We start from the raw sequence: 27,699 nt of genomic DNA on the forward strand, positions 1-27,699 counted from the left end.
TCTGCACAATGCTCTAATACAGCCTTTCTCAACCTTGGGTCCCCAGATGTTGAACTACAACTCCCATCACCCTTAGCTAGCAAGGCCAGAGCTCAGGGATGATGGGAGTTGTAGTCCAACAACATCTGGGGACCCACAGGTTGAGAATCACTGCCTAATGGTTAGAGTCTAACTAGTAGAGCACCCTGGCAATGCAGAGTTACACTTTGTGAATTCCAACTATTTGACCCAGATTAGAAAAAATGTCCTGTGCAACAAGCACATGACTGTTATGTGATGTTGCCAACTTTTGGGCCAGTTCCTGGTTGCTGTGTCTTTAACAGCAGCAACTAGTGGTTTTATCTTCATGCTGTGAAAAGCTTCACCTTTGGAAGATGCAGAAAGAACTTGCAACATAGGCTTCAAAGGAAGGGTCAGCCCATCAAAGCAAGGGAGTTTTACACCATCATTCTACTTGGTTGCCCAGAGAGTGTAGGGTCCAGTTTTGAATGGGGTTTTGTTAAAGGACTGAAATGTGTTCATTTCAGAACATGTCCCTTTGATGCACTCTCAGGTACCATAGGATGTAAGCTCCCAGTATCTAACAAGAAGCACCATCCATTCTATCCTCCTACAAAGCAGTTTCCTAGTAACATGAAGAAGAAAATGAACACACTGAAATGGCTCCGAGTGACAAGCATTTCCCAGACCGTCATGTATATTTTTTGTTTTAGGTACTCAATAAACATTGTCCCTATATAAGTGTACATTATTGATTCAATCTGCCAATATATGTTATTTCCATGGTTCAAGGATTCTAATACATGAGACTCTTAGAATGGGCATAAGTGAAACATGTGTCTACTAGGGAGGCTTGCTGACCATGCTAGCTGAATTGATGGAATTTGCAGTCCAAACACAACTGGAGGGCCACAGATGTCTTCTCCCTACAGATCCACAGGTTCACCACCTGCAGAGTAGAATGCAAGTATAAACCATGGTCACACCTCTTGGATAGATCATGAGTTTGACAGGCAGCATAGCCTATTGGATTAAGTAAAAGTTTGAATTGTAAAAATAAAACCAACAAAAATTAGTCATGTGGCTATGCCCTTGGGATGGAATTCTGTAAGTCTCCCCCCCACACACACACTTTGCTCAGGTGAGCTTTCCTCCTCTATCCCTCCCATCCCCATTTTGCTTAACATCTGCATTGGTGAAGAGCTCTGGAGAACTTGAAAGCTTGCTTACCATTTTGTTAATTTTTGGTTGCTCCTAATGTGTTTTTGAAGGGACGCAGGTGGCGCTGTGGATTAAACCAGAGAGCCTAGGACTTGCAGATCAGAAGGTCGGCGGTTCGAATCCCCACGATGGGGTGAGCTCCCGTTGCTCGGTCCCTGCTCCTGCCCACCTAGTAGTTCGAAAGCATGTCAAAGTGCAAGTAGATTAATAGGTACCGCTCTGGCGGGAAGGTAAACGGCGTTTCCGTGTGCTGCTCTGGTTCACCAGAAGCGGCTTAGTCATGCTGGCCACATGACCCGGAAGCTGTATGCCGGCTCCCTCGGCCAATAAAGCGAGATGAGCGCCGCAACCCCAGAGTCGGTCATGACTGGACCTAATGGTCATGGGTCCCTTTACCTTTACCTTAATGTGTTTTTATATTTTGTTGGAAGCCTCCTAGAGTGGCTGGAGCAACCCAGTCAAATGAGCAGGAGTACAAATAATTACATCATTATCATCTTCATTCCACAGTCACTGCTACCCATCTCCTCCAGCTACACAGAAAGGAATGTAAAGAGAGTAATAAAAGCCCCCCTCTCCATCTCTTATCATATATATAACTCAAGGGTCAGTCTTAAGTTGTAACATACCTTCTCTCATGCAATGTTCTCATTGCAGGTTTTGGAGCTCTGGTGACCAGATGCAAAGGAGTATAGGTTCCTATGCCTTTAAATGGTTGTCTAGAAGAAGAAAGGAATTTTGGCAGGTGTAGCTCATTGTGCAGTGATGAGAAAAGCTGTGACTGAACCTTCAATTTCTCCCAAACAATTAAAGGAACAGGGAACTCAGTCTCCTATCCATAAGTGCATTGGAATTTACTTTGACCAACAAATATTTGCAGAAACTGCATACTTTACTCCAATGAGGCCTAGAGAAACTGTCTCTCTGAATATTTTTTTACTTGCAGTAAAGCAGTGTGCTTAAATAGCACACTTAGAACTGGACTCCCTGTGTTGAATGCCCAAGTATGATTAAGCCCAATGATATTATTCCCAAAAGTATCAAAGCTCTATAGTAAAAGACTGTTATAAGAAGTCAGAAAATCCCCAGATACCTGTAACAGTCACTATAAGCTACAATGTAGCTTTAGGAAGTGATGCCTGAGTTTTCTTGTTTTCTTTTCCATTTTGTGTCATGTCTTTCCGACAGCAAGCCTGTGGTCAGGGTATCTCTTGGTATTATTGATCTTAGAATCATAGAATTGTAGAGTTGGAAGGGACCTCTAGGATCTCCTTGTCCAACCCCTTGCAATGCTGGAATCTTTTTCTCAACATGGGACTTGAACCCACAGCCCTGAGATTCTCATGCTCTGCCAACTGAGTAATCCCAGAGCTACCCCCCTACCCACCCACAAAGCATTTCATTCCTGAAGAGAAAGGAAAAAATACTACAAATAAACAAATAATTATAAATAAGAGTATGCAGGTAAATTTTATTGAGGTACCACAGGTATAAAAGATCATACATTCAGTAATTAATACTGAGATATGAAGCCTGTCTACATTTACACAGATGTACGTCTCAATGAATTAAATGAATTTACTCTATAGTGAATGTGGATAGGACTGTAAGTTTTAAACATCAGTTGATGCCCTACAGCAGTTATTTTACCTTAGGAAAAATGAGATCGTTACTGGAAGAGAAGGGCGTCACTGGCTGCATTTGGATCACATTGGTGAATTCTGAGCACTGCAATTTACCCCTCAAAATGTTAGCATTCTGAGCTAACTACAGTGCTTTAAAGGTATACTGCATATGCAGTGCCTCCAAACCAACAAACCAACAGAGGAAAGCTTCGATAGCATGAGCAATCACGACAATTCTTTTTGCCTCATTCACTTTGCTCTGTCTTAGAGCCATTGGAGGTAGTATTCATAGCTGATAGGAAGCTAGCTTATCAAGTCAAACCACTGGTCCATCTAGCTAGTTCAGCATCTACAATGACTGGGAACAACTCTTCATGAATTCAGGCAGGGATCTGTCTTGATCCGACTTGGAGATTGAACCCTCACCCTTAGGCATCCATGTGTTCTGCTACTGAGCTATGGCTTTTCATCTACCAGGTCAGAAAGCATAGAGCCTTTCTCTCATTTGCAGAGGTGATGTCACAAAGGGGTGGGACTTAATTACTGCTGGTAAAATCTGGATATTTGGCAGGTGATGGGAATAGTAAGGTGAGGAAGTCTCTAGGGTGAATTGAAAATGGGACTATCTTCCCCTGTTTCTGAAAAGGGATTTCAATCTGGATTTTGGGTAAATATATTTCTTAATGTTAGAGAGAGAGAGAGAGAGAGAGAGAGAGAGAGTGTCTGCCCGAAGACCCCAAACCTATAAGACTATGAATTTCACTGTCAGACTGGGCCCCCTTATGCAATTCTATAATTCAGTAGCTTCTTAAACAGTCTATAATTAAGGAATAGTCAGTATGATGTAGTTTGGGACTGCAGTTTAGTGCAGGAATAGGAATACTTTGCAACTACTTTTCAAAATTAGTTTTAATTATCTGTTCTTAGAAGTAATTATTGGGAAATGCTTCCAGATCTGACAAATCACCAGGATGAGCCAGAGGTACTTACCGGAGACCGAGAGCAAGTGTAAACTGTGGGGCAAGTCCATCAGCCAAAAGTAAATACAATTACTAAAATATCAACTGGAGAGCAGAGAGACTAATGCAATTAGAGTAGGCAAAAGGATCTGTCTTGGAGATGCAGTGACACGTCGCGGAAATGAAGACTAATCAGTTGATTTACCAATAGGAGAAAGAAATTGTTTATATGCAGCGCCCTGAGCAACAGTTCACTTTCTGGCTTTGCGCTTGTTCATTACAAGAACCAAATTCTCCTTCCCATGCTCTGCATACACGGGAGACTCTTGTTGCTCCTACCACTGCTCTGTAAGGGTCATTTGGAAAGGGAGAGAGGCAATTTTTAAACTTCGCAACCATTGCTGCTTCTGGTTTGTTGAAGTAGGCACACCTGGCCATCTCTTCTTTCTTAGGGATCCCTGAAGCTGGAGTTTTCATTGCCTGAGACGCGCTGCTTTCCAAAGATGCCTGCAGGTTAGTACGCAACTTGGACTTATGACCATCCCACCCTCCCTTGGGGAGTAAGCTCCTTACTTGCAAACATGATGATCAGAGAACATACTTTTGCATTCTGCTCTGCCATTGAGACAGGCCAGAGTTTCAATAAGTCAAGAAGGGAAGAGGGTATCGGTGATGCAAAACACTGCAGGAAAAAGGATGGGCATCTCTTTAAGAAGAGGCTTTCAACACTCAGTCTCTTTTCTGGACCTTCACGGAATGTGATGTAAGTGTTTCTCTTTTTAATATTTTATTTCTAATGAAAATTAAAAATGGCATGGGTTGAACTAAAATTGGACACCGGAGCCATTGTGAACACTGAGTAATCATGAAAGGGAAAAGGAGGTTGATCAACTAAATGGCCGAGACAGACAAAGGGCGGCAACATCAAAGAGTGCCATATTTTCAGGTGGCTCCATTGCCCTGAGCAGCAGCTTGCTATGCAGACACCAGCAATTAGTAACATCTTGGGGTTCTTTGAGACCGTTGCTATTTTCGAGTGGGATTCATTTCCTAATTGGCAAATTCGGTTTACACAATTACAGCTGATTAGAGGGTTTGCACAATAAAGTCACTTCCCCCAAATACTGGAAGTTTTGTGATAAGGAAAGCGATGGAAGAATTGAACTGGAAAGAGGGAGGTATTACTTCTTTGATGCGGCTTCATCTAACCTGCAAGCAAATTGGAATAATGCTTGTTAACTAGCCAGTGTCCTTGAATCTCCCAGTGAACAAATTGGGCTGAATGCTTCATAAGCAGCTCATCTGGAAGTGCTGTGAGCTTATCTGCTGTTTGCTTATTAAGGTGCTGTTAAAGGTAGAAGGGGAGGTACAGCCATCCCTCTGCTGACCAGCTGGCAACCCCAGTCAAAATTGCCATTTTCACTGGCTCAGTTCAAGGTGCTGCTGATTACCTTTAAAGCCATAATTGTTTTACAACCATCTGCTTCCACATTGTCCTTCCCATGAACTATGATCAACTGTGTTTTATTTCATGTGTAATCTGAAAAATGTAGATTTTTGCACTGTGCACCGAAAGAAGAACAATGGTAAGAAAACTCTGGACTAGAAGATTATATATAGAAATAATGGGGAATAAACAGGATATGCTTGATTGTAACAAAAATATGCTTGGTTTACAAACGGAATATAAGAATAGAATTATTGGTAAAAACTATTTAAAACATTCACAAAATTTAAACCAGCAAAAACTAAAAACGCATCGCCCTAGATATTTGGGTAGGCTTGTCTAAACCAAACTGTATAGCTCACTGGTGACTTTTGTAAGGCACAACACTTTGTTTCATACAAACACTCTTTACAGAGATATTTAAAATTGTGCTTAACTTCATATTTTAAACCTGACTTTGGAAAGATAATTTCTTTCTAGGATGGTTATTTTCGTACACCACCCAGTCCTTTCTAGAATCCTAAACTTTCCCTCAGCTAGTTAGAATCTGTTCCCGCTGACAGATATACCCTACCAGAGTCCACGCAGATAGTCAGAGATTCCAGTTGCCCACCCTGTCCCCAATCCCAGGTTCCTGTCTAACCCATAGACAATCTCTGACTGCACTCTCTGACAGTCCCAGCTGATTATTAACTTAAATTCCCCTCCCTTTCCTGATTGGCTGAGCAACTTGTCAGCTCCCACCAGTTGCTGGGTCACCATGAGGCAAACCCAGGATCTATCCCTCCCAGGGCCCTCCTGCTTTGGTGGCAGGATATTAGGCTGAGGAGGTAATAAATCCCTTTAAATCTTCAAAAAAAATTACTCAAATGGCTTGATTCCTTTTTTTGGTAGTTCACCAGTGTGATGCCTCCTTCTGCTATGCAGCTCTAAAATTCTATGATTCATCATACATGCAGTGAAAAGTGGTGGTAATAAATAAAAATAAAAATAAATTTATGCCCAGCCACTCTGGGTGGCTCCGAGTTCCAACAGAATTAAAAGCACAATAAACTATCAAACATTTGATTAGAGTCCCACTGAACTTGAAGCATGGGAAGCCCCAACATAAATTTATAATTTGGCAGAATATTTGGACCATATGATATGTATTTATATAATTTGGAACACTTAATGTGATCTGATTGGATTGTTAAAATGGAAAATTTGATAAAAATTATTTAAAAACAAACAAACAAACAATCAAACAAACATTAAAAACTTCCCTAAACAGGGCTGCCTTCAGATGCCTTCTAAAAGTCAGATAGCTGTTTATTTCCTTGACATCTGATGGGAGGGCATTCCACAGGGCGGGCGCCACCACTGAGAAGGCCCTTTGCCCTGATGCACTTTGGAAAATGGTAGCTGCCACTGACTGTTCAGATCACTATTTTGTCTTGGCTTTTTAGTCCTCAGGAAAATAATGGGCACCTTGAAGACAAGAAGAGAGGTGTGCAAAGAAAAGAGTCCATGCAGCTGAAAGCCCAGAAGGAGATGTGTTCCTTGGGGAAGGCTCACTCTGGGAAAATGTGTCCCAAATGTGAAATTGTCGTTTGCAGGGTGTGCAACATGCTACATACTGAAAGCAGCTTCATTGCTCACAGTTTGCTAGATCACTATGACAGAGGAAGGCACTCATTTTGCTGCTTGGATTCTGAATTTCCCCAAGACCACCATGTATGTAAGCACTGTGCAGGACCATCCTTCTCTCCTGGCAGGTCTTGTAACCTGGCTACATTGGAAACCGAATCTCTACTGCGACTCTCTCTGTCCTGACTTTGTAGAGACAAACTGAAGAAATTTCCTTGCCCTGCATAGCAGGCATTCTTTTCAAATGGCTCAGCAGTGTGCACATTGCCAAGTCGGTGTGCAAGGTTAGTATGTGAAATCACCAACAAAGCACAGGAAGCTGTATTCCCTCTGCTGCATGAAACATACAGTATTTGATTTCACTTCTCAATCGAGAAAAGAATAGGGTTGCAATGATGCAGATCTTAGCAAGTCAGGCTAGCTCAGTAAAATATATTGTCTGATCTAGGACCTGTTGTCAGAAAAATGTTTGTTGATGTTCTAGTATATTAAAGTTTTATTGAAGTTTTAAACAGTGTTTGTATGTGGGTTGTACAGAAAGACTGAGACTACTTAAAAGCCACCGGACAAGGGCATTATCTGGGTGAATCCAGACAACCAGGAGTCGTTCTGGAGACTTGCCATCTCTAGCCACAGCAGAACAGAAAATGAGCAAACTCGTCTCAGCACCCAAAAGTATCAGCCTACTTATGTGGTTACAGGTGCTAATGCAGCAAGCTTTTTCATAGCTGGATTCACACAACAAGGAGCCATTGTCTGGACACCTGGAAACAAAATGGCCTTTTTGGGTAAGTCCAGAGGTCCATTTTAGGTCAGTGGCTTCTGGAGGTTCACTAGTCATTTTGGGGAGTGTCCCCCAACCCCTTATTTTTCTTTCACATCTTGTCATGGGAGCCATAGATCCAATTCAGGCAAACAGCTACCCAATGTTAAGGTTTGGTTTTGACCACAGATTTGCATAGTCTGCACTGAGGAAAGGTTACTGGTGTTAAATCATTTGCCTTGTATGCAGAAGGTTCTAGGTTCAATCCTTGGTATGCCCAGGTAGGACTGGCAATATCCCCTGCCTAAAACCCTGGAGATCAGCTTCCAGTCTGTGGAAACAATACTGACCTAGATGGACCCATTGTCTGACCTGGTATATGTCAGCTTCCTGGGGTGTGACCCCCCCCCCCGCACCCCACTAACAACCTACTGTTTGCTAAAGCCTGGGTTCCTTATGAACCCACAATAACCACTTGGTAAATTGATTGTATTCCCTTTCAGAAGTTAGAGCTGTGTTTGGTAGACCTGGCTCTGCATCCTCGCTCGCTTGCTCTCTCGCTCTCTCAGACAATTTAAATCATGTGGGGAGACCACATCTCTAGAACAGGATCCCTCCCCTTCGGAGCTCTTCCCCACCCACCCCACATGGATGGGGTGCAGAGAATGCTGTAGGAGGGCAGAGCCAATAAACACGCCTCAGCTTCCCCTCATGCAATTGTATTCATGTGAGGGAAGAATGTTTGAAAAGGGCTTGTTTGTATTAATAACCCAAAGCAGGTGATATCAAAGTGGGGAACTATTCTCCTGGGCTCAGTGGCGTAGCGTGGGTTGTCAGCACCCGGGGCAAGGCAAGTAATTTGTGCCCCCTAACCCGTGGATTTGCGCCCCCTAACCCGTGGATATGCGCCCCCTAACCCTAACCCCCAGATGTTGCGCCCGGTGCGGCCGGCCCCCCCTGCACCCCCCACGCTACGCCACTGCCTGGGCTACAATGTCCCAGCAAGAGCTACTTTTAAAGAAACACCATCTTCTTCGCTTTTTCCCCATGTTTTTCAGATTTTCAGATTTCTGTTCCTAGAAGTGTTTATATATTCTGAAATGGTTAAATCTCTCTTGGGCTTTTGGCAGTTCTCCAAAATATCTGCTATGTTTTCAGAGGAGTTATTTTTCAAATGTATATCTCAGACTTTCACCACTGCAGGCTAAGAAAAGTGGCTGTTTCTTCCTGGAGAACAATGGGTAGAGGGGAATAAAAGCCTAAGGATTGAATCTTGGCCTATCCCATAATAAGATGGCCAGATCATCGTTTTTTAAGAGATTCTGTGATCATGGAAGGTATTGTTATCGCTGTGTGTTGTGCAATGAAGAGTTGTGAGGACGTGTGAGAATTAACTGCGAAATTACACACAGTAATGGGTGCCATGAGCTAAACAGCAGCACAACCTTTTTTTTAAAAAAAGTAATTCCTGAGATCAACTCCAAATAGGGGGGAATATTTTATTGACCTCTTTGAAACACTATCACTATGCATCACTATGTGAGAATGGATTAACCATCACCTTCCCAAGGCAGAGAACCAGCAAGTAGTGATAAAACAGTGCAGCAAGGCATGGAGAGAAATGTCTCTTCACTCCATAGCAATAGAACAAGTCAGTAACTAGGGGCGGAGCAATGACAACCACAGCAAACACCAAGGCAGCCAAGGTCATCTGTTTTCCTTTTAGCACATTTTAACGCCCATGTAAGCAGCAGGCAAACTCCCAAGTTAGCCATGTGGTAAACTGGTCTGTTTTCACCCAGAGTCTGTTAGCTTGGAGGAGCCACACAGTTATCATAGATAACAGCTGCTAATTGGCATCATCCATAATAGCTGGTAGAGGGAGAAGAAATACCTGAATTTTTCTTTAAGCAGCGCATACCTAAAGTGATACCATAAAGGAGATGGGCTACTCCTAGGATGTATTCACAAGCTGTATTCCATAGCCTAAAGGTGTTATGAGGAATAGGATAGTGATGGAAGGATCCCTTCTTCACCTAAGTATTTAATGTTAAAAAAGCCTCTAGCTACCACTTCATTTCACCATCAGTTGCTATATATCTCTGTGAGCAGGCCATCTTAATTCGTCCTCCTTCCTCTGCAGGGAGCAGTTGACTCTTTCAGACTAAAGCTCCACAGAAAATGGTCTGACCATGACAACAGGGTTATCTCAAGCCAACCCCTCTCTAATATCCTCCAATCCATAACAACTTTTACATGCAGAATAATAAACAAGTTTTCCTGGGTGTCGCTTGCATTCTGAACTATTTCCATACTGAGTGGGGTTTGAACACAGAACTACCATGAGACCAGAGACTTCTCTGATTTGAAGCCATTTCCAGTCACACATTGAAGAAGCAAATTATTGGGACAGGCTTAGGAGAGCCATCCAAGAGTAATGGCAGCCAAAGCCCTTGACAGTATCTTCCAATATTACCTCAGCAGCACAGAAACCACAGCAGCATGACTTCTTTCCTGGACTGCTTTGGTAATGTTGGCAGGCCAGGGATATACATTCTTTCCATTTCAGCATTATGTCTCTTGGAGCTGCTATAACGCTGGCACCAGAAAACCTTGCACTATGAATTCCTTCTGTACAATCTAGGACACTATCATACTGGGGCATCTCCTACTTTTTGAAATAACATGAGATGTGACCTATCAAGTAAATTGGCATTTGATCTATTTCTGAGAATACCAGCTATTTGTCAATGATGGGATTAAGGTCTATGGGCCAAGGAAAAACTGAGTAGCCTGCTAGATGTGCAAGTGGCTGAAAAGAGGATGGAAATTATGGCCTTAATTATTACAAGTATCTCAGCTGGAGATATGGTTAGTAATAAAGAGAGCAAGGCTAAGCTTGTTGCCAAATTTCCTGCCCATAGTAAATATTGTATTCATAAGGTGCCTGATTCTGAGGCAGCAGAAGATCAACAGGCACCTCAGATCTGCTAGCTAGGCCTTCTCCATGCCAGCATGTCATATGTTCAACTCCTTACTAGGATATGCATTCAGATCAACAGCACTCTCTCTTATTTATGTACCACCTTTCTGCCAAGGCACCTCACAACTTAGAACCTCAACACAAACAGTAATAAATATTATCAGACTAACTTCAGGAGCAGATCCCACAAGCTCCATGGGCCTAGGCTTCCTCACTTCTGTCTTCCCTCAGGAACCCACAGGTCTATGTGAAGATGCCTCAGGAAAGGAGGTGATGGTGGTACGCCTAACAGATCTTTCTATTGATGGTGTCTTCAGGAACTGGTGATTCCCAGCCTTCTTCGTTTCCTCCTGCCGCCCCCTCAAGGCACACGGGTCTTAGCTCCAGTGAAGGTGGGAGTGGGGCTGCAGCAGAACAGAAAGGCGTTACCTTTCTGTAAATGACCATAGTAATGCCTCCTTTATGTGCAATGGATCCCAGCAACGCCTTTCCACCTGTAGCAGAACTGTTTGATACCTCATGCTAAAGTGCTGCATGGCAACAGTGAAACTGAATGCAAAAATGTTCTTGTGTGACATCTTCAGCCAGCAAAAGCACAAGAACTGATGCACAACTCTTGCCAGGGTTTGCACACAGTGCTAGCATCCGTTTCTCTTTCACTCACAGTTCTTTGGAGGCACTGCAGTGTAAGGGTTATCATTGGCTTTGAAGGTAAACGAGGGACAGGGTTCAGAAGAAAACTGTGATCACAGGCGTTTTATGACAAAAGGGAAGAGCATTCATTTGAACAACTAAATGAAACTATTGAGCCCCACTTGTTTGTTAGGAAAACTAATGGGAATTCAATTGAATAAATTATAAATGAAAAGCAATTAGGTATTCATTTGTTTTTCATTGGTTTCCATTGCAAAGAAAAATCACAACACTCTTCCAACAGCCTTAACAGGTATAAAAACAGTGCATGAAAAGGGGGGAGGAGGGAGAGAACATATAAAAATGGCATCTATAAAAGGGGGACCCTTTATCCTGTTGGAGATTTGGCAAGTCTGATTTTTGGAGGAGTAACAGAAGACTTGAAATTTTTATGCCCAAAGGATATAAACACAGAGAAATTACTAGCAGGAAAAATGGAGCTGGGCCTCACTACCAAAATCAAATCTGAAGAGTATAGGGCAGGGGATGGTTAACCTTTCTAGACTACAAACTCCCATCACCCCTGACAACTGGTCATGCAGTTGGGAGTCCAGCAACAACAGCTGGAGAGCCACAGGTTAGGCACACCTGGTGTGAGGTGCACCTCTTAGAATTACATATAAAACTGAAACTGTCCAATCTGCCTGAAAAGCACTATATCTGATGCACATGTTATGTGTTGTATAGTAGCTAGAGTGCTGAGACCAGGGTTCAAATATCCACCCACAAAGTTTACTGGGTGACCTAGGTGTAGCCACCACACTCTCAACCTAACATCTCACTGGGTTATTAGTGAGGATAAAATTGAGAACCATTTGCACCATGCTTGGAGAAAAGGTGGAAGATGATAGATAGATATAGATAGATAGATAGATAGATAGATAGATAGATAGATGATAGATGATGATAGATATAGATAGATAGATAGATAGATAGATAGATAGATAGATAGATGATAGATACTGTAGATAGATAGATAGATAGATAGATAGATAGATAGATAGATAGATAGATGATAGATAGATAGATGATAGATAGATAGATAGATAGATAGATAGATAGATAGATAGATGATAGATATAGATAGATAGATAGATAGATAGATAGATAGATAGATAGATAGATAGATAGATGATAGATGATAGATAGCTTCATGCCACTTAGATGGGATGTTTTACTGTCATAGGCACCAGAATACAAGCTGGATCTCCCATTGAAACACAAACATGGGAATAATTAAGCAGCTGGATTCCAGACTGATGATACAGTATAGTAAATGACTGAAATAAATGAAATTTTACATCATGGAAAGAGTAATTGAAAGCTTCTCAGTGCTACTGTGTGTATGCTCTCACACTTGTGCATGATTATTGTAATTAGTGTAATTTCACATTTATGACATATTCCTCATTAAGCTTTGGCCTCTTAGCATATTCACAAATTGTGAATCCCCAACATGATTGCAGCTTAATATTAACACAGAACTCTATCCAACTGAATATAGCATACTTTAGAGAAACACAAACACATTTGACAAAGTAAAATAGACTTTAATGCAATTCCTATTTAAAATCATTGTTCTGATTCAAAGACAACTTTATATATAATTACTTTCATTCAATCATCATCAAAGTTAAGAACTACCAGTGTTCTTTGGCGAGTAAGCAGTAGTTAGAAGTCCACCTCGCCACTGTTTCAAAACATTTTATGTTTATATCTTTAAACAAGCTGTTCCTATTGCACTTTTAACTTGAATTACTCTTCTGTTATAAGCACCTTAAAGTATGGTACCTCATTGGATAAATTAAAATAAATCCAGTTTCTCCCATGTATCAACTTAGGCAAAATACAAACTTCCTTGACAAAACAAACAGTGCTGCAGGCATTTAAGTAGTAAAGAACAGGTCTGACTCCCTTCTGGATATAATATATCATTTTTTAAAATCACAATCTCTTGGTTTTGAACATACACTTCCCTTAGTTTGAGCTGCATATACAAAACCTGACTATGATGCTTAATGCTTTCCGTTTTGTGATTTACACAAATGTGTGCAGATAATATAGTTGTTATGGGTGGCCTGTTGGTTTTCCAGTGACAAACTCTTTATTGAAATGTCTTCAAAAGCTTAGATGTTGCAGGCTTTCGCTGAACGTTCAATAAAATTCAAAAAGGCAGTAAACGTTGAGGTGGAATTTCCAAGAGCAAAAGGTTGTCCCAAACATATATGCTCTACATACATTCCAATACATTTATATCAACACAGAGCACTTGGGGCAAAAGAGTCTCTTTAAATATTTTTCTTTTCATTATTAAATGTAGAAACCTCTCTTCTTCTGGCAGTAGTTCAAGACAATAAAGCAGCACCCTGCTGTACAATGAATGATCTGGCAGTTATTTACAGCAGAACAAATATGTTTGTGCCAGAAAAAAAAAGTATATATACACACAACAATGTTCAGTTGCAGCAGAATTAAAGACATCAGAAACATCTCTGATGCTGTTTAGCAATCAGATCTTCAAAAAGTCTCTACCCATCTAGACCAAGTTAGAGAACACTGTCCAAACATAAAAAATCTCAAATATTTACAGCTTCTCAATGTATCAAAATAATAATAATATAAAAGCTTAGTGGTAGCTTTCAGCGTGCAAAGTCAGCAGAAGCGATTGAGGAATCTGCTAATGTTACAAAATCCCAAATCTTGTTGAAGCATTCCAAAGCAGAGTGCAAAATAAAATCAGGAATCATTCAGGCAATTTCCTTGGGTCTGTTTTGAGAAAGGGTCTGTTGTTTCCCTTTTAATACTTTATTGTCAGGGTAACATTAAGCTTAGTGCAAATTCATGAACCACCTAGGATCGGTAATCCTTCCGGACCGTGTGTGCCATCCAGTTCACTTTAGTAGTCCAGCTTTCTCTGAGCGCTTCGTCAAATTTCTGCTTAAATTGCTTTAGTGCCTCTTCATCATTCTTTCCTAAGGCAAGGGAGTCCTAGGAACAAAAAGTAGTATTAAGAAGATTGCTATTTGCCTTGAATAGCCAACCCTTGAGAATTCTTTACTTGCCAATACTGCTATTCCATGGCAAACTGCCACTGTTTTGCTGCACACAGTAAGAATATGCTTCTTATGCTCTATGAACAGTATTGTTTCTTCAGTCTGACACAAAAATAAATCTGCCCAATTTGAGGACTAAATAGCAGTGGTTTTCAACCAGTGTGCTGTGACACCCTAGGGTGCCACGGGCAACACTGGCCTCTGCCCCTCTTTCCTTCTCTCCTCTAATGACCTCTTGTATCTCTGCCTCCCAAAGGCTTGCACAGCTGTTTGTTGCAGCAGCCCTAGCTACAAGCTCTGCAGGAAAGTGGTGCCTCTGGCGCTGGGCAGGGGGTGCTTCACCGGCCCCTATGGGGGCAGCATGAAAAGGCACCTCTCTTTGGAGCAGCGGGGACAGCTCAGAGATCAGGGGCAGCAGCTGTGGCTGAATGAATGAATTTATTAATTTTGATCACAGACCAGTTCCAGCTCACATACAACATCAGGGAAATAATAAAACAAGACAGGGATACATTTGAATTTGCAATTGGGTATAACAGGGACAATGCAGATAAAGAAGCAGTTAAAATATATATAAGTTAAATCTTAATCACTAAAATATAACCTAAAATGCTCATTTAAGGCCTTAGAACAGGTGTGGCAACCCAGAGGACTCCCAAGGAGAGGGGGAAAGAGAAGAGGCTGAGGGAACCCTCCACAAGGAAGGGGTAAAGGGCTGTCAGCTGTGCAAGCAAGGGGTGACATAACTGGGCTCCTAAACCCCACAGAGGTGCGGCAGAAAGAATGTAGTTGGTCAAAGGAGCCGTGGACTCAAAAAGGTTGAAAACCTCTGCTATGGAGTATAGACTTATCTAGTATTCAGATGAAAGAAAACAAACCATGTTGTTTGAGGTCTTGGATAGCCATCGTCCTTTGAAGTAGACAGAACTAGACTAGAGGAACCAATGAGCTTTTTATGTTCACAGCATATGAGGAAGACCACACCAGTTACATTAGGAGCATCACAGTGAACAAACTTTGAACATGGTTAGGAAAAAGCACAAATATCACCTAAGGTGCCTATCAGAGTTTTACCTTTAGATACTGGATGTCTTTAACAGAGGTTAACTCTGGAAGCCCAGCTGTTAACATCAGTGCAAAGAGAGTGATAAATAGGTTTCCATGTTTTCGCAGAATCAAGTATGCTTCTTCACAACATTGGCGGAACCTTTAACATGCACAAACAAACACATACTGTAAAGCAGGGCAACAAAAAGTAGGCCAGACCCCAGGCAGCCTGATCTGGTTCAAGAGACATTTGTTTGAACAGAATTTACTCATTGCTGTTATCTGAGGTAAATGAACTTGTTAACCCATCACCTGCACCCATATTGCAAATTGACGTGGACAAACCAAGGGCTGTTCCCTCTTTAGGTGAAAAAAGGGATCCCTTGCAAATCACTTGTTTTTCCTCCTGCGTAGCAACAGAAAATACAAGAGCAGCACAACTCCAGTTGCTAGAAGGAAGGAAGCCAAATATAGTCATTTGTATTGCAGCGCCAAAGCAAATTAATGTAGCCAAGGAACAGGTGGTGTCTGTATGGTTTATGGGGTGTTGTTCTATGGCATGCAGGAGGGAGAGGGAGGGAGGGAGGAAGGGAGAGAGGGATTCACACATATTGCAGCCCACGTGAAAGTACCAGGTTAACAAGTTTGCAAGATTTGCAAAGGGTTGCGATGGATTATGGTGCAGCAGCAATGTAAAGGCCCTTCAAGAAAGACTTGACTGTAGCAGAAACTGTTACTTAGTTTAGGGAAAGTCATACCGGGGTGATTCCATGGAGGAGGATCAGAAAACTGGACATTATTGTGGATATGCTGTTATTGGAAGCAAACATGTCTGAGCTGCTCCCTAGTGATAGGAATACATATTCCAAAGCAGTGGCACAGCGTGGGTTGTCAGCACCCGGGGCAAGGCAAGTAATTTGCGCCCCCTAACCCGTGGATTTGCGCCCCCTAACCCTAACCCCCAGATGTTGCGCCCGGTGCGGCCGGCCCCCCCTGCACCCCCCACGCTACGCCACTGTTCCAAAGATACCATTACACTTAATTCCACACGTTTCTGAGTGTGTTTGTACCTTAATATGCCTTCCAAAATTAAATTCTCCAGTGTGTTTACTATGCCTAGTTTTTCTTAGCCTACTAACAGGAAGATTAAGAAATTAGACTTGATAGAATGGGAGTGTTATGTATTCCTTTTAAGTGGTTTTATACCATCCTTCAATTATATTTCCCAGGGAGGTTTACAAAAATAGCAGGAAATTTTCTTCTTTTTTTCATTCTCCAAGGAGAATGAATGAAAGAAAACCTTCATGTGAACACAAGTAAGCTTTGAGACTGTGTGTACATCATATTATGACAGAGAAACAGAAAGAGTTTACAAGGGAAAAGAGATAAGCTGTGTGACTATAGAGGTGGTAGTCCACTAAATTTTACTCAGAGCAGACCCACTGAAATTAATGAACTGCTTTAACAAAATATCAGTTTCAACACTGAGATTATATTGTGTGATTTTGTTCATAATTATGGCTTTGTTTTTATTTTACTGTTTGATGACTTCATTTTGTGGTCCACTATAATATCTTAGGAAATTATTTTGAGAATTTAGGACTCACCGGCCAAATTTTTCAGTGTTTCCAGTTTTCCCCTGCTGAATGACATGTATAAAATCATAGGTAAGGATGAAAGGCACTCGCTCCCTTTTAATTCCAAATTTGGATTTGAAGTTTCCAAGAATATGGCCAAAATCTATGTGAAAGAGCTGCGAAAAGGAATAGGAAGAGAAGTTAGTGAATAAATCAATAATTTCATAATTCTGTTGCTCTAATTGTTAAAGCATTATTACATGCATTTTCTCCAAAATGCAACATGAATAATTTTTCTTCTAGCCCCAATGCTCAGAAATGGTTTGTGACTTAAAAGTTACTTTATTAGCAAGTAAATCAGCACAGCACCAGACATATGGCCCTAGGCAGAAGCCATCATTACATATTAATGAAATGCAAAATAGAGCAGGTTTCATAGTCCCCAAACACGAAGTTATTTTCTACATTTAATACCTGTGTAGGAAAATGCCATGTAGAAAGTGGATCTTAGTATTTATAGAATGTTACATGATTTAGAAGGGTATTACACTTTGAAAGTGTTGTTCCATCACTGAGTGAAGTCCCACGTGCATTAGTTTGGGATAGAGCCCAGCTGTGTAATGCTCTTCCCCTCCAATGTGCGGCTGATAGTTCAGCTTTTGCCACCAGCTGAAAACCCTTGTCTTCCTCCTTGCCTCTGGAGGAGATGGCAGTTGAGATAAGCAAACTATGTGGTATTTTCATAAGAAGCAACTGAAGCAATTCAGATTTTATTGCTTTACTGATTTCTGTATTGTTTTTAATTTAATGTGACCCGCTTGTGTGATTTGCTTGTGATGAATCGTAAAATCATAGAATAGTAGAGTTGGAAGGGACCCCGAGGGTCATCAGGTCCAACCCCCTGCAAGGCAGAAATTCCAACATGCAGTCCTCCATCCACTATGAAACCATACTGGACCCAGCTTAGCTTTGCACCTGTGCTAGCAGTTTTATTTATAGGAGGAACAAAGGGTGGGATATAAATAAAATCAATACAATACACTAGGTTCCAAGGAAAACATTTCACCAAGAGGACCATGTAGTGCTTTGTTTGCCTACCATGACCTTACCTGTCCATTCTTCCTGACCATAATATTGTCACTATGTCTGTCTCCTATGCCCAGCACGTAAGTAGCTACACAGTAGCCAGCGCAAGAGAGAGTAAATGTCTCAATGGCTCGATCCAAATCATCTCTGAATTGAAAAGAAAAAATGGATTTTATTGGTATATTAATGCATTTTGTTCAAATCCATGCTGCTTAAAATTAAAGAAGAGAAACTGGCATATCCTGAATTGCCCCTTGCACAGCATCAGGTAAGCATCTTCCTAGATAGAAGGCAAACACAAAATCTACATTAGAGTCTCTTTGAATATAACCAGATAATGAAACATTGTGAGCTGTGTTTTTATGGGGGCCTTCCAATATGTGAAATTGCTGTGCAAATTTAATTCACAGAAAGAACACTGTAGAGAGCTACGCTTGTCCTTTATGAGATTTACTGTGAAAACATACAGTGAACAGGCAATATTCATTGTTTGGCAATGGTAACGCATCAAGCACCTTGCTGACAACACGGAACACGCCTCTCACAATTATTGCCTGCAACTTTCAAAACTCAGAAACACAGTGCTGAGGATCAGTTAAACTGGATCTCAGGATCTGAATAACTGCCTGGCTTGAAAAAACTGACTGCAGCTTTAAGCAAGGACACTGAAAGGAACGGTGACAGGAGACACTTAAAGCATCAGTGGCCAATCTTTTTGGAAACTGGGTGGTATCCAATGCTCTGTGTTCTGTTGGTGCAAGGATTTCCATTCATGCCATAGAGTTTCCACCCCACTCTGTTTCCCACACTCTCCCCAAGTTTGTTCCAGAGGGCTGATTTAGGAGGCCTGTGGGAGGGTGAGCAGGGAAAGAAAAAGGAGGGGAAGTTCAGGTGCACCACAAAACCCCCAAACCCCACTGCAATATATGGCATGTGTGCCTTGTGTCAGTTAACTATGACTAAAATAAATTCTAAGGAAAGCAAAATAGACCTAGTGGACAGGACCACGGCTACTACTCTCTTGCTTTTGACTGAAACTGAATCCCAGGAAGAACAAACAAAGCCATCCATTTAATAAAAGGGATGAGTGAGGGGAGGAATTTCTCAAGGGGAGCATTACTGAAGAATGTTGGTTTTGATTACAATTTTAGGTGAACACTATACAGGTGGAAATGATCTCTCTCTTCCTCCCTGGATGGCATGAAAGATCAGAGCATCCTTTACGCCTGATAGACCAGATTCCAACATGGAATTCTGGATGTGTTGAAAAGTTCCACAAGGGTGGAAGTCAGGAGTTCCACACAGCCTGACACAATGAGGATCTTTGGGGATTTATTTTCCAGGGAGATAATGTCAGAAAGGTGCTGCTTTTCAATTAGCAGAAAAGAAAAAGAAGGCAGAGAGAGAGGGTGTTTCCAGCTTTAATTTTTATGAGTTAAATCACCCTTAGTAACCTTGTTCAGCTGAATTTAATTCCATTCACTAACTTGCATTAGTTTATGGCTTCTGTTAAATATCTTGTTTTGCAATATGCTTCTTGGAGAAAGTACTCAAGGCCTGTGCTAACAGTTAGATCCCACCACAAACATGCAAATTGTGATAGCTCACCTCTAATACACTGTAAAGGTCATTCGTGTGAACTGTGAGATGTCAATGTTTTATGAAAAATCCAACATCATAAAAATAAATAAATTACAGCTTACCCGGAATTGTATTCTTTAAGCCAATTTAAGAGAGCATCTTTGTTGAATGCAGCAGCAGCAGCAACATTACTACTATTTAGCTGAATGTCTGCAATTGTCTCAGAAGTAGAAACAACCTCAATTAAGCCAGAATGATCTCCTGTTGCTAAACATCCATAAGGTAATATTCTGAGGAAAATGGAGAAATTATAAACAAATCAGAAACATGCTTAAAACAATTTCTCGGGGCAAATGTATAGGTTACTGGGTTAAAGGACTGGGTTAAAAAATAAAAGGACTGGGTTAAAAAATAAAACAACTATTGGAAACTCAACACAACATGTTGTCCAAGTTCTAGCATTTTGAAGCAGAGGGAGAAAAATCATAGTCTTGAAGTTCTAATATTCTGACAACAGATGGTGCTATTTCTTTTATTTCTTCCTTCCAATCTGCTAGAATGGTATGTTGGCATAATGGACTATGTGGAAGAAGAAAGAAGCATGAAGAACTCACCAATACAAAAGAGAGACTCTTTGCAGTGAATGCAGAAGCAAGAGCCTAACCCTTATTGATTTTGTAAGGAAATTCAGTCACTTAAATGTATGTGTCCCATTCGCAACTGACAAGTGGATCTTGCCAATTTAAAATCAGTCACACTTTGTACTTAAAAGGCATGAAATGGCCTCTGGTGTACCAGCCCCATGGAGAGTCATTTAGGGAGCTTCATGAGATGAGGCTACTTACTTTAGCAAGGAACACAATTGTGGAAGGATAAAGCATCTGGATTCTGAAAAATGGATACACATGATAGGGCAGTTGAATGAAGAAGTTCTCCAGGCTTTAGGGGCTGGATAGTTTCATGTTGTGAATGGCACTGGAATGGATTTTTGTTTAGGATTTGTGGTATAAATTTGATTTTCTGTTAAAGGAATGAGATAAAGGATGGCAGAATTGCCTGAAGTGGAAGGAAGGTTTTTTTAAAAAACCAATTACCAGGAGCCTACAGAGTAGGATTTATAATGCAACTTTTGTGGAGGATTAGAACATTATAAGAACATTATAAGAGAATTAAATCAATCTCAGCTTGCTTTTCAAATAAACAACAACATTTTGCAGATTGTAAACATTCCTTTTGAAGAACATTCCCATCAAAGCCAAAGTTCAGTTCAATGTGTTTAAAACCAATGATCAAGGCAGAGTTAAATAATGAGAAGCTGTTACTCCATCACTTAGGAAGCTGAATGTTAATGCAAACACAGCCAAGCCATGTTCATTGGACAGTTCCATTTTCAAATATGCTCAGAGTAGAAGTCCAGCTATCCTCTTCCCCACTTGCTCTAAGTTTCCTACACTGCAGGGCTGGCAAACTTCTGGCCATTCAGATGTACTTTTGTCTCCACCTCCCATCACGTCAACAAACACAGCAAGCAACATCTCAATCTGTGCCATTGCGCTCAATTCAACATTTCCCCACATAATAATAATGCTGAATCCCACCACCAACTCTAGGCGATCGCACAGCAGCTGCACTTCTGAAACTCCTGCTGCCTCGATCTAAGGAAGTGCATTTGAGCCCTTATTACGACCTGAGAATCTTTGGGCGGGTTTTGTGAGGTTAAAGTGTGACGCTTGCTGCCTGCTGCACTTCGTGACATTTCAACCCACCCTTACTTGCAGTTTTCGCTGGGCACGCTTCCAACAACTTCCCCTTCAAAAGCAGGCAATGATGAAAGCTGCTCAGCCCCCTGAGGATGGTAAGCTCACAACCAGAGGAAAAAACATCCTCGTCAGAGAGACAGCTTGACAGGAGTCAAGCTGGGGACAAATCCTCAGGGCCCTGGTCCACCTCATCCTTGCCTTCAACATCTGCCAGAGGGATTCTTTTGTCCCCATAAAAGAACTATATAAAGATAGCCTACTGACAGATCTATAAGCCACCCTGAGAAATGACTGCTATTTTCCTTCTGCAATGTCCCCCTAAGGTCCACCTATCAGTTCAAGCCCGGCCTCTTTCAAATAAATTTGATATGGTTTGGTGCTTTCCTTACATCACAATTAATCTTTGAATTTATAACCTTCTTTGTAACAAAGACAAGATTTTACCACAGGCTTCTTGCCATATTTTGAAAAGCAAAAAAGAGGGCACATCTGCCGACTTCTACTTTTAACTATGGATCGCTATGACAACTCTCATTTTAAACACCCATCAAAAAGAGGGCATGTCCTGGAAAAAGAGGACACATGGCAACTCTAAGTCTGCTATAAGTTTTGTTTATCAGCCTCCACAATGCATAACTTTATTCTTCCCTTCATGGATTGTTGGGAGTGGGGGGTAGAGGGGGTGAGTAAGCTCACGAGTAAATTGCTTGCATTACGCAGAACTTCATGATGCTGGTCTTGCCATTTCCCAAAGGCCTGGTTATCGGAGCACCCTGGAACCCATTAAATGTATTATATTTACCACTGTCTGTATGATTCTTCCCTGATTTGGTGTCCTTTTGCCTACTTTTATTTGTTCCATAAATATATCCTTTCCATAGCCATGCCACATTTTTAACCATAAAAAGGAAACTTATTGCTCGTTATTAGTGTTGTCCCTTTTTCCTTAACAGAAGATCAATCCTTTAATGGCTACATGGCAGGCAGAAATTCAACAGGTGAAGCTTTAACCTGCCACTTCCACCTCCATGCTAACAGAATAATATGTGCTGAATTTCTGCCTTTGGGGCAATGGTTGAAAGCATAGAATGCCAATAGAAAAAGGAAAAAGTTGGCAACCCTATTAATTAAAGGTAAAGGTAAAGGTAAAGAGCGCAATGAAACACCGTTTACCTCCCTGCTGCAGTGGTACCTATTTATCTACTTGCACTGGTGTGCTTTCAAACTGCTGGGTTGGCAGAAGTTGAGACAAAGCAACAGGAGCTCACCCTGTTGTGCGGATTTGAATCACCAACCTTCTGATCAGCAAACCCAAGGGGCTCAGTGGTTTAGACCACAGTGCCACCTGGTCTCCTTTACTTTTCTGTACACACTTTATAGACACCATTGTCAAAACTGGACCAAAAGCAGATATGGTAGTGCCAGACCAAGGGACTGAAGGCATGGAAAGCCAAGTAAGATCACCTTCTCTCCATTTGTCTGAAAGGGTGCACAGTCATCACCTGTGTTCTGGAGGTATTAGCAAAGTGAGCCCCAAGCATTTGGAGACTGAGTCACAAGAATCCTGTTCCTCCTTGCAGTGACCGCTTTTGGTAATGCAGCAGGATACTGAACAAAATATGAGAATGAGAATATACATTGAGGATGACATTATTCGGCAGACTCTTTAGTTTCATAATTTGTGGTTGTTTTTTCCTTGGAGAGGAATACTTAAGCACCAGAGCTTCCCAGGCAGAGAATTCTTAGAGTATGCCACTTTCTCAGGAGATTGTAAAACTCCGTAGTTGTCTTCAGAGGCTGGCCTGGTCATTCTGCTCTCTGCTTCCCTCTCTATGGAGAACAGGGCTTCAATGCAGTCATTGCCTTAAACCAGGCACCCCCAAACTTGGCCTTCCAGATGTTTTGGGACTACAATTCCCAACATCCCTGACCACTGCTCCTGTTAACTAGGGATGATGGGAGTTGTAGTTCCAAAACATCTGGTGGGCTGAGTTTGGGGATGCCTGTCTTAGACCAACCTTCTCCAACCCGGGCCCTTCAGATATTCTCAGAGTCCAACAACCACCATCCCCAAACATTAGGGCATGTTGGCTGGCTCATGGCAGCTATAGTAAAAAAAAATCTGGAGGATACCAATATAATGTAGATGTATTGTTAATGAGGACCACCCTCCCCAATTCCCCCCCCCCAAGAAAAGCGTGGACAAACATCTGCTGGGGTGGCAGCTGAGGAATCCGGCAGAAGGCTCTATGTCTGAGGAGAAGCAGACTGTGCCCCATTTTCTCTAACCTAGATAAAAAAAAGTATTCAGTTGCTCCTGTAGATTTTGGCTAACCTAAACTCCTCTTACAGATTCCAACATTGCAATTAAAAGGGGGTATAAAAATAAGCACAAGGATTTCTGATGGAGTTTTATGTCAGCTCATTTAGCCTACCATTCCTTTTTTCAAAACAAAACAAAAACCCTAACATTATTTGGAAAAAAAGATTGACACATAAGACACTTATTATAACAGCTGGTCAATCATTTCCTGGAAGATTTAAAAAGCAACCTTTGAACTGCCTCATCCTACTCCACTTCCTTAAGTCAGCCTCAGATAAGAGTGAATCAGAGAAATCATTTTAAATAACTCTTCCAAACTTAGCGCTGATTGCCAACAAAGTATGTGGGTGAGATTTATAAGCTCCACCCTACATTAGGGAGGCAGCAAATGCAAAACAACTGCTCAACCTTCTCATTTTTATTGTTTGACATATGCCAGATAGGAAGACCTTACCCTAACTCTTAGCAAAATTCAAGCTGCTTATTTGGAAGAAAAGTATCTCCAAATATTTTTCCTGTTACCAAAAGAGATGGTAAATCAATATATGACTTCAGAGAAAATAAACACTCATCTGTTTACCCTGAAGGAAGCAAATAAACTTCCTGAAATAATCTATATTTAAATTCTTCTGATACCAGAGACATAATTAAAGAGAACCTCTTCGTGAATAGCATATTTGCCTGATGGGTCACTGTTTTACAACTGCCGCTCTTATCTGCGTGGGCTATGGCTGTGTGTCTGAAGCTCATTCTGTTTGTTCAACTCCTACAAAAAATATTTAAGATATGAGCTTAAGATCACCATCTGGTGTGTCAGGAATACACTTCCTAGCTTTGTAAAACAATATGCACAGTAGCAAGTAAAATAAGCAAATATTGTAGAGTCCTATTAACTTACAGCACAATAATACTCCTATGTAAGACACTCTGGTCCAGGAGACAAGGGACCATGCATGGGACAAATGGCCAACAGAAGCACTTCAGAGTGTTTGGAAGCCACATTGTTTATTCTCATGTAATGTTAAGAACCACAGTTTAGTGCAGGAGCAGGGAACCAAATAGACTTCTCATTCGGCTCACCCTCCCTATTCTCTGGTCCACACCCCTTTAGACTGCTGCCCATGATAGGGCCTTTTTACAATGGCACTGGAGCTCTGAAATTCCCTTCTGGAAGATGTTTATTCAGGATTCTTTTCTGTTGGGGCTATTCTGAAGTCAGGCAAAGGTTGACTTCAGGGTTATGTTTGCAGTTTCAGGGTACGTTTAGGATCTCTTCTGAAAGTTGCAGGGCTCCTCCCCAAAGCTCATATTTTGGGGTCTTTACATTTTCGTTTTTTTTAATGCTAATTTGATTGATTTGGGTTTTATGTTTTAAAACGGAATGCAACTATTTTAGTAAGTAAAATAAAATGATGATTTGGAGAGGGAAGTGACTGCAGGTGGAAAAAGTGGAAACCACTAAATTTCAAGAGCAGGATTCAAGAAGCGTGCATGCATTTTGTTTAAACTTTTGTATGTAATCTGACATTTACTTATTTATTTTGTTTATTCAGGCGAATCAAGTTGACTCGTATTTGCAATTGATCCATTTACCAGGGGTAGCGCCTTGCCCTATTTTGTTGCTAAGTGTGCTTTTTTTGCAACTGTGGCCCAGCTCTCACTTACAGAGATCCTGGAGAGGGCTAGAACTTGTTACTGTGCAGAGACATATACTGTCTCCTAGATATCTTTGCAATATATAAGGTGTTCCACAATGGTGGGCATTTTGCCAGCGATTGAATATTGACAGCACAAATCATGGTATCATACAAAAACACCTACAACTCCAGGAGGCGTAGAAGCCACAGACGGCTCTGCTATGCAACACTCAAGCAGCTGAGATGCTGCTGGAGATGAGAGGAACCCAGTTCACAACTTCCTTGTAGCAAAGTGGGCAGCAATTAATCTGCATAAAGCCGTACACAGCTCAGGACCCAAATGTTATTTGCTCTGTCAATACTAACAGAAGAATATAGAATCATACAATAAAGCAAACATACCATAGGTCTAATATCACCCCCTACCAAGAAGTTAAAAATGAATAATATAAAAAGTGCAGCCATCAGAAGCAGACTCTTTGCCATTTGTATGTAGTGCCCAACATGTTCATAGTCTAATTATACATCTCTGAAAAGCAAGAGCTTGGCAAGAACACAGAAAATCTAGTAACTGCAGGCACTCTCACCGAAGATCTAGACCAGCCTCTTTCCAAAGTAAATCCATCAGGCGTAACATCTGAAGTGTTAACATGTCTTGCCGTAGATCTGCAAAACAGGAAGGCATGATTTTATCAAATAGCTGCTACTAAGAAATTTGAATTAAAGACCAACAGTGTTATGTGCATTGCAACAAACACATAGAATCATAGAATCATAGAGTTGCAAGAGACCACAAGGGCCATCGAGTCCAACCCCCTGCCAAGCAGGAAACACCATCAGAGCACTCCTGACATATGGTTGTCAAGCCTCTGCTTAAAGACCTCCAAAGAAGGAGACTCCACCACACTCCTTGGCAGCAAATTCCACTGTCGAACAGCTCTTACTGTCAGGAAGTTCTTCCTAATGTTTAGGTGGAATCTTCTTTCTTGTAGTTTGGATCCATTGCTCCGTGTCCGCTTCTCTGGAGCAGCAGAAAACAACCTTTCTCCCTCCTCTATGTGACATCCTTTTATATATTTGAACATGGCTATCATATCACCCCTTAACCTCCTCTTCTCCAGGCTAAACATGCCCAGCTCCCTTAGCCGTTCCTCATAAGGCATTGTTTCCAGGCCTTTGACCATTTTGGTTGCCCTCGTCTGGACACATTCCAGTTTGTCAGTGTCCTTCTCTGGCCCACAAATTAATTCAAGGCAGTTTGTTCAAACCTCTACTTCAGGGATGGAGAACCTTTGGCCTTCTGGATGTTAAATCAGCCACACCCACCATGGTTAATGGTGAAGAATAATGGGAGCTATATGATGGAAGCTGTAGTCCAGAAATATCTAGAAAGCCGCAGGTCCCCAACCCCTGCCTTAATTACAGTGGAGAAGTTAAATGGAGCCATGAATAAACCCTCTTTTCCCCAGACTGTACAGTGGTACAAACAGCACCGAAATGATAGAATTTATCCAGTGCTCTTTCACTTAACAAAACTAAAGGATTGCAATGGCAACAGTAGCACAATTAAGATAATAGCAGTAAGGGGGGGGGGAGTTGTTTTGTTTACTTACCATCTCCATTTTTAAAGATGATCCCTACCAGATCTCCCCCAAATACTTTGTTGTTGTATACGATCCATAAGGGCTTCATTTTAGAGTCCATGTATTTACATTTCTCCACACTAGGCCAAAGTGTAATAAATAATGTTAGTGACTTAAAAAGGGAAATGAACAATCGCCCTAAATGTAGCAGGGTAAAACTAACTCTGAAGTTAACTCAGTAACACAACATTGCAACTTGGATAAATGCCTTAAAAAACTTTCATTTTGCTGCTACTGTATAAGGTACACTGGCAAGTTTGCATGTTCTGTATATAGGGTATGTTACATATATCATATATATATAGTCAACATATACATATACATATATATAGTCAACTCAACTGCTCCACTAGTGGAAGCCAGCACAAGGTCTCCTGCTAGCATAAACAGAGTCCCCTTGTTCCCCCACTTTCCCAAATCTAGAGGGCCAGGAGAACCCCCAGAATGGTATGTCGGGGAGGAGATGGGAATTTGTTCCATTAGGCAAGCAAAAAAGCTTGCATGGATGGAATAACCTCCTTAGTGGTACATTGAATTCCACACTGAAACCTATAGATCTTGGATCTGGCAGCTACCAAGGCAAGTAAATAAGTGTCCATATTAACTTAGAAAATATATTTCATTTTTTACACACACACATTCTCCCTACCTATCTGGATTAGGGTCTGAAAG

The 27,699-nt window shown here is 41.3% G+C and overlaps 1 protein-coding gene and 1 long non-coding RNA gene across 10 annotated transcripts in view; one reads left to right on the forward strand and one right to left on the reverse strand.

Annotated features, from left to right (window-relative positions):
- The first annotated feature begins 4,274 nt into the window (after positions 1 to 4,274).
- Positions 4,275 to 6,815, forward strand: LOC310845326. Its single transcript, XR_014564639.1, has 3 exons — positions 4,275 to 4,318; positions 4,436 to 4,568; positions 6,701 to 6,815. It is a non-coding gene; the product is annotated as an uncharacterized lncRNA (long non-coding RNA).
- A 6,034-nt stretch (positions 6,816 to 12,849) lies between these two features.
- PIK3CB (phosphatidylinositol-4,5-bisphosphate 3-kinase catalytic subunit beta) overlaps positions 12,850 to 27,699 on the reverse strand; it is a 100,396-nt gene continuing 85,546 nt past the window's right edge. For all 9 annotated transcript variants that reach the window (XM_083742074.1, XM_083742071.1, XM_083742070.1 and 6 more), the window contains 7 exons: positions 26,998 to 27,107; positions 25,972 to 26,050; positions 19,787 to 19,954; positions 18,107 to 18,230; positions 17,028 to 17,173; positions 15,448 to 15,580; positions 12,850 to 14,308 (listed from right to left, as the gene is read on the reverse strand). In XM_083742074.1, the coding sequence (XP_083598200.1) occupies positions 14,171 to 14,308; positions 15,448 to 15,580; positions 17,028 to 17,173; positions 18,107 to 18,230; positions 19,787 to 19,954; positions 25,972 to 26,050; positions 26,998 to 27,107 (898 nt within the window). In that variant the 3' untranslated portion in view covers positions 12,850 to 14,170. The remainder of the gene's footprint in view (positions 14,309 to 15,447; positions 15,581 to 17,027; positions 17,174 to 18,106; positions 18,231 to 19,786; positions 19,955 to 25,971; positions 26,051 to 26,997; positions 27,108 to 27,699) is intronic.

This window comes from Podarcis gaigeae (assembly GCF_964106915.1).
Source record: "Podarcis gaigeae genome assembly, chromosome: 5".
Lineage (NCBI taxonomy): Eukaryota > Metazoa > Chordata > Lepidosauria > Squamata > Lacertidae > Podarcis > Podarcis gaigeae.